The sequence below is a fragment of the Nothoprocta perdicaria genome, unplaced genomic scaffold (genome assembly GCF_003342845.1).
Source record: "Nothoprocta perdicaria isolate Ctin4 unplaced genomic scaffold, notPer1 scaffold_309, whole genome shotgun sequence".
Lineage (NCBI taxonomy): Eukaryota > Metazoa > Chordata > Aves > Tinamiformes > Tinamidae > Nothoprocta > Nothoprocta perdicaria.
In genome coordinates, this window is record NW_020455543.1 from 141,943 (window position 1) to 155,944 (window position 14,002).

The 14,002-nt window shown below is 39.4% G+C and overlaps 1 protein-coding gene across 1 annotated transcript in view; it reads right to left on the bottom strand.

Annotated features, from left to right (window-relative positions):
- MICU2 (mitochondrial calcium uptake 2) overlaps positions 1-14,002 on the bottom strand; it is a 56,945-nt gene that overhangs the window by 20,554 nt on the left and 22,389 nt on the right. Inside the window, exons 4-6 of the mRNA XM_026042569.1 lie at positions 10,839-10,886; positions 6,929-7,011; positions 1,632-1,694 (exon numbers count right to left, since the gene is read on the bottom strand). Coding sequence (XP_025898354.1) covers positions 1,632-1,694; positions 6,929-7,011; positions 10,839-10,886 — 194 coding nt within the window. The remainder of the gene's footprint in view (positions 1-1,631; positions 1,695-6,928; positions 7,012-10,838; positions 10,887-14,002) is intronic.

The window sequence follows — 14,002 nt, forward strand, 5'->3', positions numbered from 1 at the left end:
TCATTTTTGAATAACTATTTCCGTTTGTAATCTGCTAATAATTGTATTAAATAATATTCTCATTAAAACAATTTCAGATTTTTTTTTTTTTCAGTTAAGATGAAACTTAAAGCAAGACAAAACCAAAATGGGCGCATTCCAGGTTCAGGTATTTAATTAGCTCCCAATAAGCTTATGTGTTTATGGCTAAATCTGTCCGGCTGTATCAAAGTTTCTCTGGAAATCTTACACCACAGGGTGCATTCATGCAGAATAAGGATCCTTTTCCTTTCACTGCTGGGGCAGTTCAGGCTCAACTGAAACTCGTTTTGAAGAGCAGACAACCCTATTAATCCCAGCTACTTTAATCTGGTGATTGATGAAAAGATTCAAAAAAAGGAAAAAAAAGAGACGGCTGTTACTCAGTCAAACGCATTTCAACAGATCTCTGTCTGGACAGCAAGCAAGCCAATACCTTCATGCAACAAAAGACAATTTTTGTATACGCCCAGGAGACATCAAAGGTGCTAGCAGTGCTGCCACTGCCACTGCTGCCCCCCAGGCTGGTGACAAACTGGAGAGCAAGAGCTGGGCCTAGTCTTTGCAGGCGCTGCTGCTGCATGGTGGGTTTATAAACTGTGCCTAAGTTTGCTATTGAATGCTTCCACCATCAGCAGTTTCCTTTTGCCCGATTATCAATTTTCAGTGTAAGTCTGGAAGCAAATTTGTGGTGAGAAAAATATCCTTGCAGACCGTTGTCCAATTTGAGCACGCAACGGAAGCTGTGCTGCTGCTGCAGCCAACCTGAATGGGAGTCATGCATGGAGTGAATCCAATTTTTCCCCTGCTCCCTGATTTATCAGCATTTTCAGCATGCTGAGGGCCCCCTTTCCATTTCCCAGGCTCCATGCTGTGGACTAGCTTATTGCTCTGTTGGGCAGAGCCGGGAGGAGAAGCGAGAGCTGGCAGAGGCTGCCTGAAGGACAGGGCAGGCTGCACTGGTTGCACTTGGGCAGAAGCAGCCACAAGAGAGAAGGATAAATCCTGCTGCTRTCATCACGGAGGCACATCTGCCACTCGCTGTGCTCTGCAAGTCAGGAGCTTTGGATGCAACTGTAATTTGTGATCTGTGGTTCCTCCTTCTTCAGGTCTGGATTTAAGTCCTTTCCTTTCAGAAGTGAGCCCGGCATTTGCCACCTCACAAACAGTACTTACACTGCAAACCCACCCMAACGGGGCTGATACCGATGGTAGCAGCTACTGCATTGGTACCACGGGCTTATGAAAGTTTAACATATTGGTTTTTAATTGGAAAGTTGTCTTTTCTTATGTGGTAACACAGTATTCCTCCTGAGCTTTTCATAAATAAGAGAGTATTTTTTTTTGAAATAGAGATATGCAGAAAGCAAACAATGAAGCTACTAAAAAGTAATAAAAGAAATTAATTGCACATATTTCATCAGGAGATTCACAAGTGAAGAACATTTTTCTTCTCCTGTTAAAAAGCAGAGTTGACAAATCAGGCACTTTCATTTAATTGAAGCACTAACACTTAAATATCCATCTAAACGCTCTGAAAAAAATAACAAAGTTCACAGAATGTATGACAGTGTTTTTCRAAAGTAAATGCTAAGTGCATGACTGTTCCATACCTGGAATACTGTCTCACTTCCATCTGTTTTCAAATCATCTTGCTTCCCGATGATTCTCTGCAGCTGCATTTGTTTCAGCATGACAAAACACAAGAAAATTATAAGTTTGCATTTGCAAGAGTCTCCTTTTTCAGAAACTTGCATTAATTTCACTTTTTCTCAATTAATACCTCGATATGTATTTGCAGGCTTTTCTAGTTATGACAAAGTATTTGCATACTTCAGGATATTCTGCTATTTGAAGCCCACTTTTTGCTAGGGCAGCCTTATCTTGCGTGGTTATTTCAGCTGTGCACAGCATATAAAACAGGCTCTCTACTGGCTACCCAATGTTCATTCTATTTTTAGAACAGATCCTCTTCTATTAGATTTTCTTCTTAGCGTTCAATGCATAATGTTTTGAAATTCAGGGATATTTTATCTAGGAACATTAGAGGAATAACATGGTTATTCTGTGATTTTCACACTGTCCTCCTTGACACCTTTACCTGAATCTGTAAAACACAAGACCTGCTCAGCATGAAAAATACCCCTGTTTAAACCTAGTACTATATAATTTAAAAAAAAAAAGTTATTTAATAAAGCAACTAAACATATTTTTAGAACTGTCATGAGGTGGAATATTCCCTCCAGTGCACAAATAAAACAATCTTGAAAAAGATAGCTAACAAGATTTTAAGAAGTATTGAAATGACTCAGATATTTAAAGATCAATTTCCACTCTCCAAAATAAGGTTGTGAAGAAATATTGCACTGATTTTTAGAGAGTGCATTGATTTTTAGTTCATTATGAGCACCTTAGGTATATCTTTCTGAAACACTGCATGCTTCTTGATGACTCTATTTTAGCTTGAGAAATCAGCACTGGCAAAAGGATGAGTAATTGACCATAGCATAAGGCRTACCTACCTTTCACAGACATTTCTCTGACTCCTCAAATGGACAGCAAAAATGAAAGAACATGGGACTTATTATATTTTAGGTACAGACATGGACCTAAACACAATGTTCTGGATTTGAAAGCTTTAGGAAAGAGGCTTTTAAAGCTCAGGGTTTGTGAAGCTGCTGGTTCGTTCCTCAAACATTTGGGACTCATTTCTCACCCTCTCTATGGGGAAAAAAATTCCATGGCCAAATTCATACAGATATTTTTTTTCTCCCCAAATCTTTCCTTAGGTCTTCTTTTTTTGTCACATTGTTAAGAAAAACAATATGGGCTTTTAAGTAGTGGGTAGGAAAGAACTGTTTACTATTCCTGTTGCCACAGGTGTTCCCTCAGCTTTCACAGTCAAACTGACCAGCCCTCTTTTAATTTCTTTTTTTTTTCTAAACAACAACAACAAGTAGTCTTAGTCTTTCAGTTCTCCATATCTTTTTATTTTTCTTTTATTTTTTTCTGTCAGGGCATGCTATTTAAAAAGTATTTATCCAAAATAAGTCAAAATCTGCCACATGATAATTAAACAGTACTAGTACTCACCTGGAAAATCCATCTTTTACTCACACATTAAGAAATACAGCTGCAAATATTTTCCAAACACTTTTTTTCTTATTGAAAAGACAGAATATGATTTTCCTCTTGGATTTTATTTTTAAAGGACCCTTTATAAAATCTGTAGAGAATATTAAAGAACACACACAGAGTATAATTTTTCTTCTATGTGTTCTGGAAGATTTAACTTATTGGTTTCTTAGGCTGCATGTAAACCCTTATGATTCTTGAAACTGCTCCTTGGGAAAAAAATGATGATAATTTCCAGCAGTTGGAATATGTTTTTCCAGCACAATGAAGCAACTGCTCATGGGGGGATWCGAATTCTGCCCTGCAGCAAATGAGTCCAGTATTTAACAGCTCCATGATTCCTGTCATCACCTTGCAGCATTTATCTGTGTTTAATATTTAGATCTCTTTATCACTGCAATACACAAATGGCTAATTGAAAGAGAATGAGGTATTTTACATGTAGCTACCTAATCGATGCCTCTCTAATAAAGCAGCATGGTAAACAGCAGTCTTCTTTGAAGGATACCAGAGCTGGTAGAAAGGAAATGCCTTAGGAAGGGAAAAAAAAAAAGGGTTTTCATCTTTCAGTTGTTCCCAGGAACCCAGAGCTCATGGGGGCTGTAGGAGTCTATGGGTGCTCTGCCCTCCGGAGCTGCTCCCCAGAGCTCGAGAGCTCCTGCCATCGGTCTCAAAGAAACCTCTACAACTGCTTTTTCTTGTGGTATCTGCTGTATCACTGTACAAAGACAGTCTATTAACAGAGATAAAATCAAATAAGTTTTTTTAAGTGAGATCAGAGCTAACCTATCTCCAATCCCAACAGTTTGGTGCAGYTGTTAGTTTTCTTTAGGAGCCTTTCATCAGGACAGAGGTAGGGGAATTCCTTGCTTGTTGGGGATTTTTGTACCTTTGCTAGCCTTACCCTTGACGGCAGGCTCAATGTGCAGGTGTTGTTATGAGCTCTAGTGTCATCAAGGGATGTCTGGAAACTCCCCTTGCCAAGCTGCAAGTCTTGGAAGCGCCGCGTTCACCGGAGCATCTTCCTGCCCTCACAGAGATGCAGATAAGGAGCCTCTGAGGAAGACCTCYCTGCAGCCTGGCAGCAATGCTTACAGGTAACATCTGCATGGGCAGCCTCTACCAAGTCTGCTTCATTCTGGAGCTGTAAACAAGAAATCACTGTGCATGTCCACCTCAAAACAGAGGTTGTTGGGATTCCGGACCCTGACACTGAAATGAGGTGTGATGTTGCTTGTATTTTGGATATTTACCATTGGATGGAGGAGAAAGTGTGTTAGACTTAGCTTTGCTGGACAGTAAAAAGGCCCTGCTGAAGCAGGGTAGGCAGGAAGCTTTGCTGAAGGGTATCTCAAGTTTTAYGGCAAGACATTCTTCTTTAAAGTCTTTTTCACAAACAGATAGTTAAGGACTAGACACTAAGTTATGAAATAATTTCCAGCATTTGTTCTGAGCAAGGACAAGAGGAAGCCTGCTAGGCCAAGACATTCCTGCTGGATTTYATTAAGCACACGCTCATCTCCCAAGTGGTGGGAAAAACGTCTCCCAGATGATCTGGAATCAGGTAAAATTACGCAATTACATGGAGCTGGGTCAAGACAACAATGAATATTTTCGCTTTCTTTCACAACATTAGAGAAACTGCACAGAGTGTGATCAATCTTCCTGAAAAATCAACTCAAAATAGCCGCATTCCAAGGTATCTTCCAAAACACAGCCTCCTAGTCATTAATTGAAAGAGAGGAGACAACACAAGAGCTGGCTCGGCCTGCGCCACCCTGTAGAACCCAGCACCGTGCCGTGGCGAGACGTCCCTGTGGGCAGCGCTCCGGAGCAGACAGGACAAAGGAGATCCGGAGACGCCACGAGATGGATGAGGGCTCCGCCAGGGCAGTGACTGATGCACTGGCTGCACGGAAACCTCCTGCGAGGAGCCACCCAAGCGCCACCCAACCCCACCTCACCGAGACCTAGGGAAACACGCRCAGCGTTTCTGCCACACTGCCCACTCCGAAAGCTTCACATTTCAAGATCAAGTGGTGCTTTGAAACAGTCAGCTATCATAAAAAGTCCTCTCATGACTTCCTCAACACCTGTGAGGCTTACTTGAATTTAATATATCTCTCTTGAGTTGAGATTGCAAATTATAAGTTCTTTTTTAATAACCTTTTTAACTACTCTATTTTAGTTAATGCAAAGGACATGCGAAGAAAGTAATTATCTAAGTACAATAATTTTCTTTTAATTTGATTGCTTCTACAGGAATCACTTTTTTTTTTTTTTAAGATTTGTATTTTTTCCTCTACTTGTTATGACCTGCTGTTATTATTGGTTAATTGAAATGGGCAGGGGATATTAATTATGTGAATTACTCTAGGCCTCCCACAGGCAGTTGTACTACGTATCTGCAAGATTCTCCTTATTTGTTTTACTGACACAGAACTTAAGGGAAGTACTGCAAAAAAATGGCATTTTTGATGCTGTGGCATCAAACACTTCCACCTGCTCTTTACACATGGACTTATTCTCTTCCTGCCATACTATTTTTCAGATGAACTATATGGCTGTACCACATACTGCAATGATGAGGGTACTTGTTCTACTCTAATAACAATTCACTTCAGAGGCAACAATTCAGAGGTTAAAAAAAGAAAGTAACAGCTGTATCTGATTTCTTTTTAATCAGCAGAATAATTAATACTTTAATAGAGCAAATCTGGAGTGTACTTCATCTTGCAGCTCAATTAGAGGCTTCTGGGAATACTGTCTTGGGAAATGGTCTAATTTCAAGCACTGTTTTCAATAGGTATTACTAAAACGGAAAGCAATTTAAAAATATTTTAAAATACATTTGAGTATGAGTCATCACCTGTAATCTTGCTAAGATACAATGCCCTGGAAAAAAAAGGACTATCAGTGCAAAAGACATCCTAACAACTACTCTCTGATTAATTCAGAGCTTAAAGCTACACTAATCTTTGGTATTTCTCAGACAGGTTATTTTTTTTTTATAAAGCTTGAGATTCTCCTGGTTGTCTAAAGCTGCTACATTAAGGACATTCTTTAACATAACCTAGTGACAGAAAGGAATCTGCACTATATGAGGGTGATCATTTTAGCTTCCTATAAAATCCTTCCCCTACTCACTTCTTATAYGAGTGAATGATATGGATGAAGAGGGGAATCTATTAAAAATGTTTGTTAATTTTTTACTTTCTACTTTTGACTTGAAATATTTGGTAAATTGTTTCCTGCTAAACGTTAGCAYGTTTTATAAGCTGTATTATTACTCCTACTCCACTCTAGACCTTCAAAGTAGGATTCCCTTTCATTTCTGGAAAATCTGTCTCTCTTCCCTGTATTTTATACAAAATACGAGAAAAATACAATTCTTCCTTAAACTACAGATTAGTATTAACCCAGTGGAATAGCAAAACAAAACAACAACAAAACCCTAATAAGCTAATAAAAATTAGAGATGGTGTAAGTTTACAAAATATTTCAGAATATTTAGAAAATGAAAGACTATTTTGAATAGTTACTTAAATTAGGTCAAGGAATTAAGAGAAGAATTCTTCTCCAGAATAGATTTTCAGCTGCAAATCAAAAGCAACATTTATAAAAGATGATTCAAGATAACGATTCCTATAGCAATGCTTTGTTAGGCACTTCTTTCCTATCAAGCGTTTTAGGAAGAATGTCCATCCCACAGATTGGATGGATATTGTTAAATGTGGATACTATCTGAACACTTTATAAATTAATATGCACATACCTTAAAAAATTCTTTCTTCTCAACTTGTTCATTGCCATCTACATCCAACATTTTAAAAGCAATCTTAAATCCAGTCTGTGGTTCTGCAATAAATGGCAAAAACACTTTACTGTGGGTGCACACGCACAAACACCCTAGCACATAAATATTTAGTATAAAAGGAACAGGGCCTACAGATTCAGTTCTCCACGGTTACGCACCTCGTACTTGMAGTAAACCATATATTTTGGTACCTGGATGTTGTTACCCAAGTAGCATACATAATTATAAGAAAATATTTTAAAACACTTTTTTACTACTTCTTAAAAGGATATTTAATGCAAAGGCAAAGTGGGAGAAGTCAGCAGTGCAAGAGATGGATGTAAATTTGATCTCAACTACTGTGAACACGTTGCCTGTGTTACTGTCCTTATATTCCCTGCAGATTTCTCCATCTCTGCCTACTTCTGAAGTCTGCCTCAGGTAGATTAGAGCTACATTTCAGCTGAGAAAACTGAAAAGTGCCTTGAAAAGACATTTTGTTTTTCCCACATTGCTTCGAAGAGCTTGCACATTGCTCAGATACTCCTGCCATGCAGCACTGCACACTGGTATTTCCAGCCTTTGCTGCTCTGAAGAACAAGGATGGAGCTTGGAATGGCAGCCAGGTCTCCCACTGCACTTCTGTTTGCTTCCCCTCCCCTTCTACCCTAAAAAACAGACTCAAATGTTACAGAAAGTTATCAACTATCCTTCCTGGCCTTTTTGTAAAATTACATATACATATACATGTGTGTGTGTATGCATATATATTTGTCTGTATATATAGGTATTGTATAAATCTTCCCATAAAGCTGAATTTTTAGCGTCATAGTATTTTATCCTGCTTTCCCATCATCATCTGGATGTCCCTTTTTGGCACAAGAAAACAATTAGTTCTGCAACTTGCAGGTGCGATAAGAAACAGTGCTTTTTGAGCTCCACTCCACAATCTCCTGATGTTCCTTTGCTTCCCGAGGTGATCTAGCTCTAGCAGGGCTGCGGAGGAGCAGCGTGCTGCTGGGAGCTATTCCCACCTCACCGCAGCAGCTCTTCTCCCGGGAATTTCTGGAGCAAGTGAATTAGCACCACAACACAGTCAAAGCAGGCATTACTATAAAAGCCATGGAGTTACCTCCTCTGGAGAATATAAATGTTTCCAAGGAAAACCTTGGGCCTACTCTGGCAGTGAAGCAGTATCTCTAGGGAACACGATGCCTTCAGTGTTTTTATTTTGGAAGTGCATTCTTCCACTTTCATATAAAAACAAATTGTTATTTTTTTAATAATGTGGGAAAAACCTTTCAGCAAAGGAAACAACTTAAGAAATACTCAGTTCTTTTTAACAGGGAGATGGTTAAGCAAAGTATTATATTTACATTTTAGAAATAGTTACATCTTCGGCAGCCAATTAGAGTTCTCTGTTAAGCAGCCTTGTGATGCAGTGATATTTTATAAATACCATGGCAATGCGCAGAGCAGAGCTCTGCCCCAGCAACTGGGTCACAAGAATTAAACTGTGTCTCTCTCCATGGAAATGCCACATTGTAAATTTTGTGTTACTAGTACAAAAGCAAGAGGAGTCTATCCTATAACATATTTAGAGAATAAAAATAATTGAAGGATTTAATAGTAATTTATACCATCTGTGTTGAAATTTCCAGATTAGAGAGCTGTTACTGAAAATATAGGACCTAAAGCTGCTTATACAGTCGAGAGATGACATACTTATCTGATATGATGTAACTGCAATGGTATGCATTCATAAAATAAGCACAGTTCAAAGAATACTTTGGATATATTTGTATTTAATTAGAATCAGGCAAATTTCCAGCATGTGAACACAAGAGCTGCTGCTTAGCTGTGAGTGCAGGTTGCTTCCTCTGCAACCCATTCCYGCTTTGCCCAAACTGTCAACTTTGGGGACAACTAATTGGAGCAGCTTTTAGCAAAGGTGACAACTTCAGTTCCTGGGCTCATTCACCATGCAGGGCTTTAGCAGCACTTCCATTAAGCAACTTCTGAGAATGAAACTGAATACTGCACTGGGAGAGGCAAGATAACGATGGCACACGGTCCCCAGTACAGAGAACGGGGGACTGCAAAATAAAGCCTTTGTCTGCCACAAAAACACACTTTTCAAGTTCATTGTGGTTACACAGATGCTGCTGTGACACGCAAGGACCACGACTCGGAAAACTGGGATTCTTTTCCTGTTTGCCTATTAGTCTGCTGGAGATTCAGGAGAAGATTCAGAAGAAGATTCAGAAACCCCAAAGTAACTAAAGCAGTAACATTAGCACTGCATTTTTATCCAGCACAGGAAGGTCTCTTTTTTCTTTTTTTTTTTTTTTCTCAGTTCAGTACATTCCTATGTGAGTTTCCTGGAAAATAATATTTGATTGTTTGGAGAAGTGGGCCGGCTTGCTCTGCTATGCTTCAATTCTCTAATAATTTCCAGCCATTTTAAAATGATTTTTTGTTGTTGCAACAAACAACTTTTAATCACCTCTATGACTGAGCTGGACTCTTACATCGCTTCTTGTAATGCTCATGGTCAGTGATATGCAGCCCCGGCCAGTCACTACTGGCCAGTCACTAATACAATATATTTATACGGTAATGTAAATATTCATGCTATATATGCTATGTAATATTCTATTCTAGCCAAAGCTTCTTGAGAGATTACCCTTCACGCCATGCCAAGTGCATGGATGTGGTTCCACCGATAAGTGGCATAAGCTGTAACAGGACTACCTAAATTGCACACAAGTTGACTGTTTCCTTCCTTCCATCCACTGAGATGGAGCAGATCTTGTATACCTGGTTTGTCACCTGCTTGAAATGTTAAATATGTGTAAGTTAGTCAAAGAAGGCTGCGTTATAAGGATGTGCACCCAGTCTGTGTCACTAGTAGTTTACAGATCTCCTAGTGTAATGTTCCTGTTCGTGTCTTTCCCCAAATCTCTGCGTACTCCAGCYTCACCTGCAGCTCATCAGGCTAGTRCAGGGAGGGGATAAGCATGGATTGCAAAGGCAGAATAATCACCGATGAGGAAACTTAGAAGTTCCTGGATCACTGCCACCCACAAGCTAAAAAGTGCCTACTCTTCACTGATGCAGCAAATTTGCTTCCTTTAAAAACCAGCTTTGAAAGCACCCGCTGCTTGTCTGTGCTCTCTAGGACAGCTGAATGGAGCTGCAAGAACAGGCTATGGATTCAAGGCTGATCGATGTAGAAGCTGCCCACACCTTCCCTCTCTGCACCCGTGACAGCACAAGAGCATCCCATATCTTATCTCAAGAGCCAAAAGTTTGGCTACTGGAGTTACCAAATGCATAGAGGAAATAAAGTCAACAGGAACTGTTGAAATGAAAAAAAAAGGTTAAAAAGTCACTCAAAAGGATTCTGTAGAAGCCTTCTGTCTATCATCCATTACACATCCAAGCAAACAAATACGGGCAACAACCTTTCATACACTGTGATGTTTTTCATATCACAGCATGAGCTAAAATGTCAGTATCTCATTGTCCAAAATGACTAAAATGAGTATCCAGAAGACACCTTACTTTGTCTTCCCCCACTGCTGYTATTGTTCTTAGTGCATGTGATCCCCTATCCTGCCTCCTCCTCCTCAAACCTCTTGAAGGTCCATCCTGATCTTGCGGTGCAGGGCTCATCAAGACTTTCCAAGGGACACTGTTGACCAGTGATGACTTTGGAATTCAGTTGCAATCAATTAAGGGCATATGTTTACATATTAATGTCTTGCCACTCTATATAATAGTTCTTTAAATTGGAATAAATTTAGAAGATTATCAAGAAAAGACCCTGGAAAACTGCTAACAGATCAGGATTTATGCATGTGCTTTTTAAACATGTAATACTTACTTGTAAGGATTGTCAGCAAAAACAGGTACTCTGCATATGAGATCAAGCCTGAAATAAAACAGGAAAAGATTACTTGCAAGTAATAGAGGTAGCRAGTCTTGAAAGATCGAGTATCTCAAATTAAAAAATAATGTAGAYCAGTATGTTAAAGTAAGCTTCTTTAATTATTTAATAAAGTCCCTACTTCTGCTTTTAGGACTCTGAAGGTGAACGTCTCTATCAAGAGACTCATCAATGTTCATACCTAATGCAGAGAGTTAGGTTTATCTGGCCCTAATAGAAGGCCTGCACTAAATCTTTGGCTTTCTACTGAAAACATTCCATGTTTATACAAAAGCAAAATAAATTAGCTGCGCTTTGTCACATTTAGCACCTGGGAGGAGAACTACTCCAGCGTTACCCTCCAGGATCAAAGGGTCCCATGGGCGGGCAGCCCCGGAGAGGCGGGAGCAGCTTCCCTGTCAGTGCCCGGGGGCAGGCGGCAGGCGCGGAGYTGCCAGGCCGCGAGACCGGCCGGCGGCTCCGCCGGGCCGCGTGCCAGCAGGAGCCCGCTCTGTTTTTTCAAAATAGGAACATGTCCTTTCTGCAAGGTGAAAGTATTTCCCCCGCCCCTTTGGAAGGAAAATTCCAGCGTTTCCCTTTGAAATACCACCTCAAATGAGAAAGCCTGAACAAACACCAAGATGCGATAGCGTCAAACTAGAGCGCCTGGGCTAAAGATAGCGAACGCCGCACGGGGCTGGGTGAGCACCAGAATCTGAAGCATCTGCCCTGCAATAATGCGTGAAGAAAAAAAATGTGAAGGGCTTTTTTATAAACTGCTTTTCGAAATAACTGAGCTACTTTTAACTTGTGAACTAAACATCGTATCATGCCGAAGCTGCTTAAAATAATGAAGTTTAGACATGCCTCTCTGTGCAAAGATAAACACTTTTTATAATTTACATTGAGTTAATTGATAGATAAGGGATCCACTTTGGTGATAAACAATTAACTTCTGATTAATTACCATGCAGAGCCAACAGCATTTGTGTCTGCTTTCATATAGTGACTTAACACTTACTGGTTTAAGTACCAGTGTTTAGAAATATTAAATTGCTGAATGCAACAGTCTGAATACCTGACTAGATCAGATCTCTTTTCTAGAGGCCGATCTAATGCTGCTGCTGCTGCTGCTGATTCACTCTGGCTCTGCATTTCAGCCTCCTTATCCATCAAAATACAGCTATTCACTCTACAAATCAGCAGGTGAGTCATGTTTAAGTCAGCACAATACCACAATCATACAATACACTATGCAAATAGAAATAGAGAGCTCGGAGAGTTTTAGCTATCTGAGTGGACAGGGATAATCATATATTGAAAAAAAACTGCAGAAAGAATCTTTGTATTTTGGAGAAAAAAAAAAAAAGCTTCGTACAGAGATGGTAGGACCAAAGGAGAGACCAATTTAAAGACAGAACAGCCTGCAGRTGTTACCCAGGTGAAAAACATAAGGGCTATGTGCTCCAATCGGAGAAGGTTTGGGAGAAATGACAGGGTGGTCATATTATCTTGAGCTGATTGAGAAGTCACAACAGTGAAATTGGTGTTAAGGTAAAGATTCTTACACATTTTTATTATGTGTAAAAACCTCTTGATTATATTTTAAAAACCTGTCCCAGTGACTTAAAAGCAAATCCATRGCATGTCTGACATTTCCTGGCAAAACCAAGGTATCAGGGCTGAACTTGAGATAAGATTTAAGCTGTAGATTCATTGACATAAAAATCCTTCTCATAATTTTACCGTCTTTTTACTACTTTTAATAAAATGTGTACAATTTATGCATATAGTAAATTAAATACTTTGTGTTTTTTTAATTCTCAAACTACTCAAATTTCACATGTAAAGATGCAACAAATAAAAATAATAAAGAAAAAGTCCAAGGAAAACTGAAAAGATAAAAACTTCATACACTGTTGAATGATTCAGCATACTCATAACCAAGGTCCTGCATTTGGCACTAGCAAGAATACATTAATCTTCTAATCCTTTCCTGGAAAACTCTATCTTCAAACTTCAGAGGAAATGTTGATAATACTGATAATGCTGAATAAATTGTAATTATCCTCACAGATTATAACACACTTTTTAAAACTGCCCACTAGAAGGCAGAATTCCCTAGCTTTAAGTTTTCCAAACTGGACTGATGACAACATGTTCTGTACTTAATATTTAAATAACAATTTGGTGGTAGCTAAAATAATCTCATCTGAACAGTGGAACAGGTGTAGATTTATTATTTTGGTGCTTTTAAAAACAGTATTTAAAATACATATAAATATTTATAGCTTTTCAAATGAACTAATGAAAAGCAMAAAAGCATGAAAATCTCTAGAGAGGCGTCACGCTCAAAACCAGCTGAAATCCCACGTGTTGCAGTCGCACATGGATGACATGGATCAAATGYTCCTGCAACATCTCAGACTCCTGATGGATTTTGGGTGGAGGGGGGGATGGAGGACAGTCCCACACTCCCAAACAACAGAAGGTCTATGGTCCAGAATGACAACTGCTACAAAACCTCTTTTTGGGAGGGATTTCAGTCTTTGTTATTGATAAATTGGTTACTCATTTGTTTGGTTTCTTTGACCCTTTTGTTAGTTTTCGACCCTCTTCAATTAATGGATGAAAATGAAGCATTTACTTGTTGTTCTTTATTCGCCTGGTGTTACACAAGCAACAGCTTCCAGAGGTTTGGATTCCCCTTCCGTAGCCAGGTAGGAGGCTGAAGCAACCCCAAGCACCTGAACCTGAGAGGGGTCCCCAAGTTCCCTGAAATGGGATGAACAAGTTCCCTGCTCTTGGGAGCAGAAACACAACTTTCCATCATCAGACACAAATTTTATCTTTAGTCATTTCACTACATTTCAACTCCGTAATGAAACAGCAGTTCATTAATAAYGAAACTCAAAAGCCAATTTTGTGCAAAGGGTGCCCTTAGCCATAGGTTATTGACTGATGCCTCTTTCAGCCCTCCCCTTCTCTACTTTAAGTAGATTTTCTGCTTTCTCTTTTGCATCCTACATGTACCTCAGAGAGCTTTCAGTGCCCAGCTCTGCCTCTTTAATCCTTCTTGTATAACTGAGAGGCTTGCCAGGGAGGTAACTCCTGGCTAGATA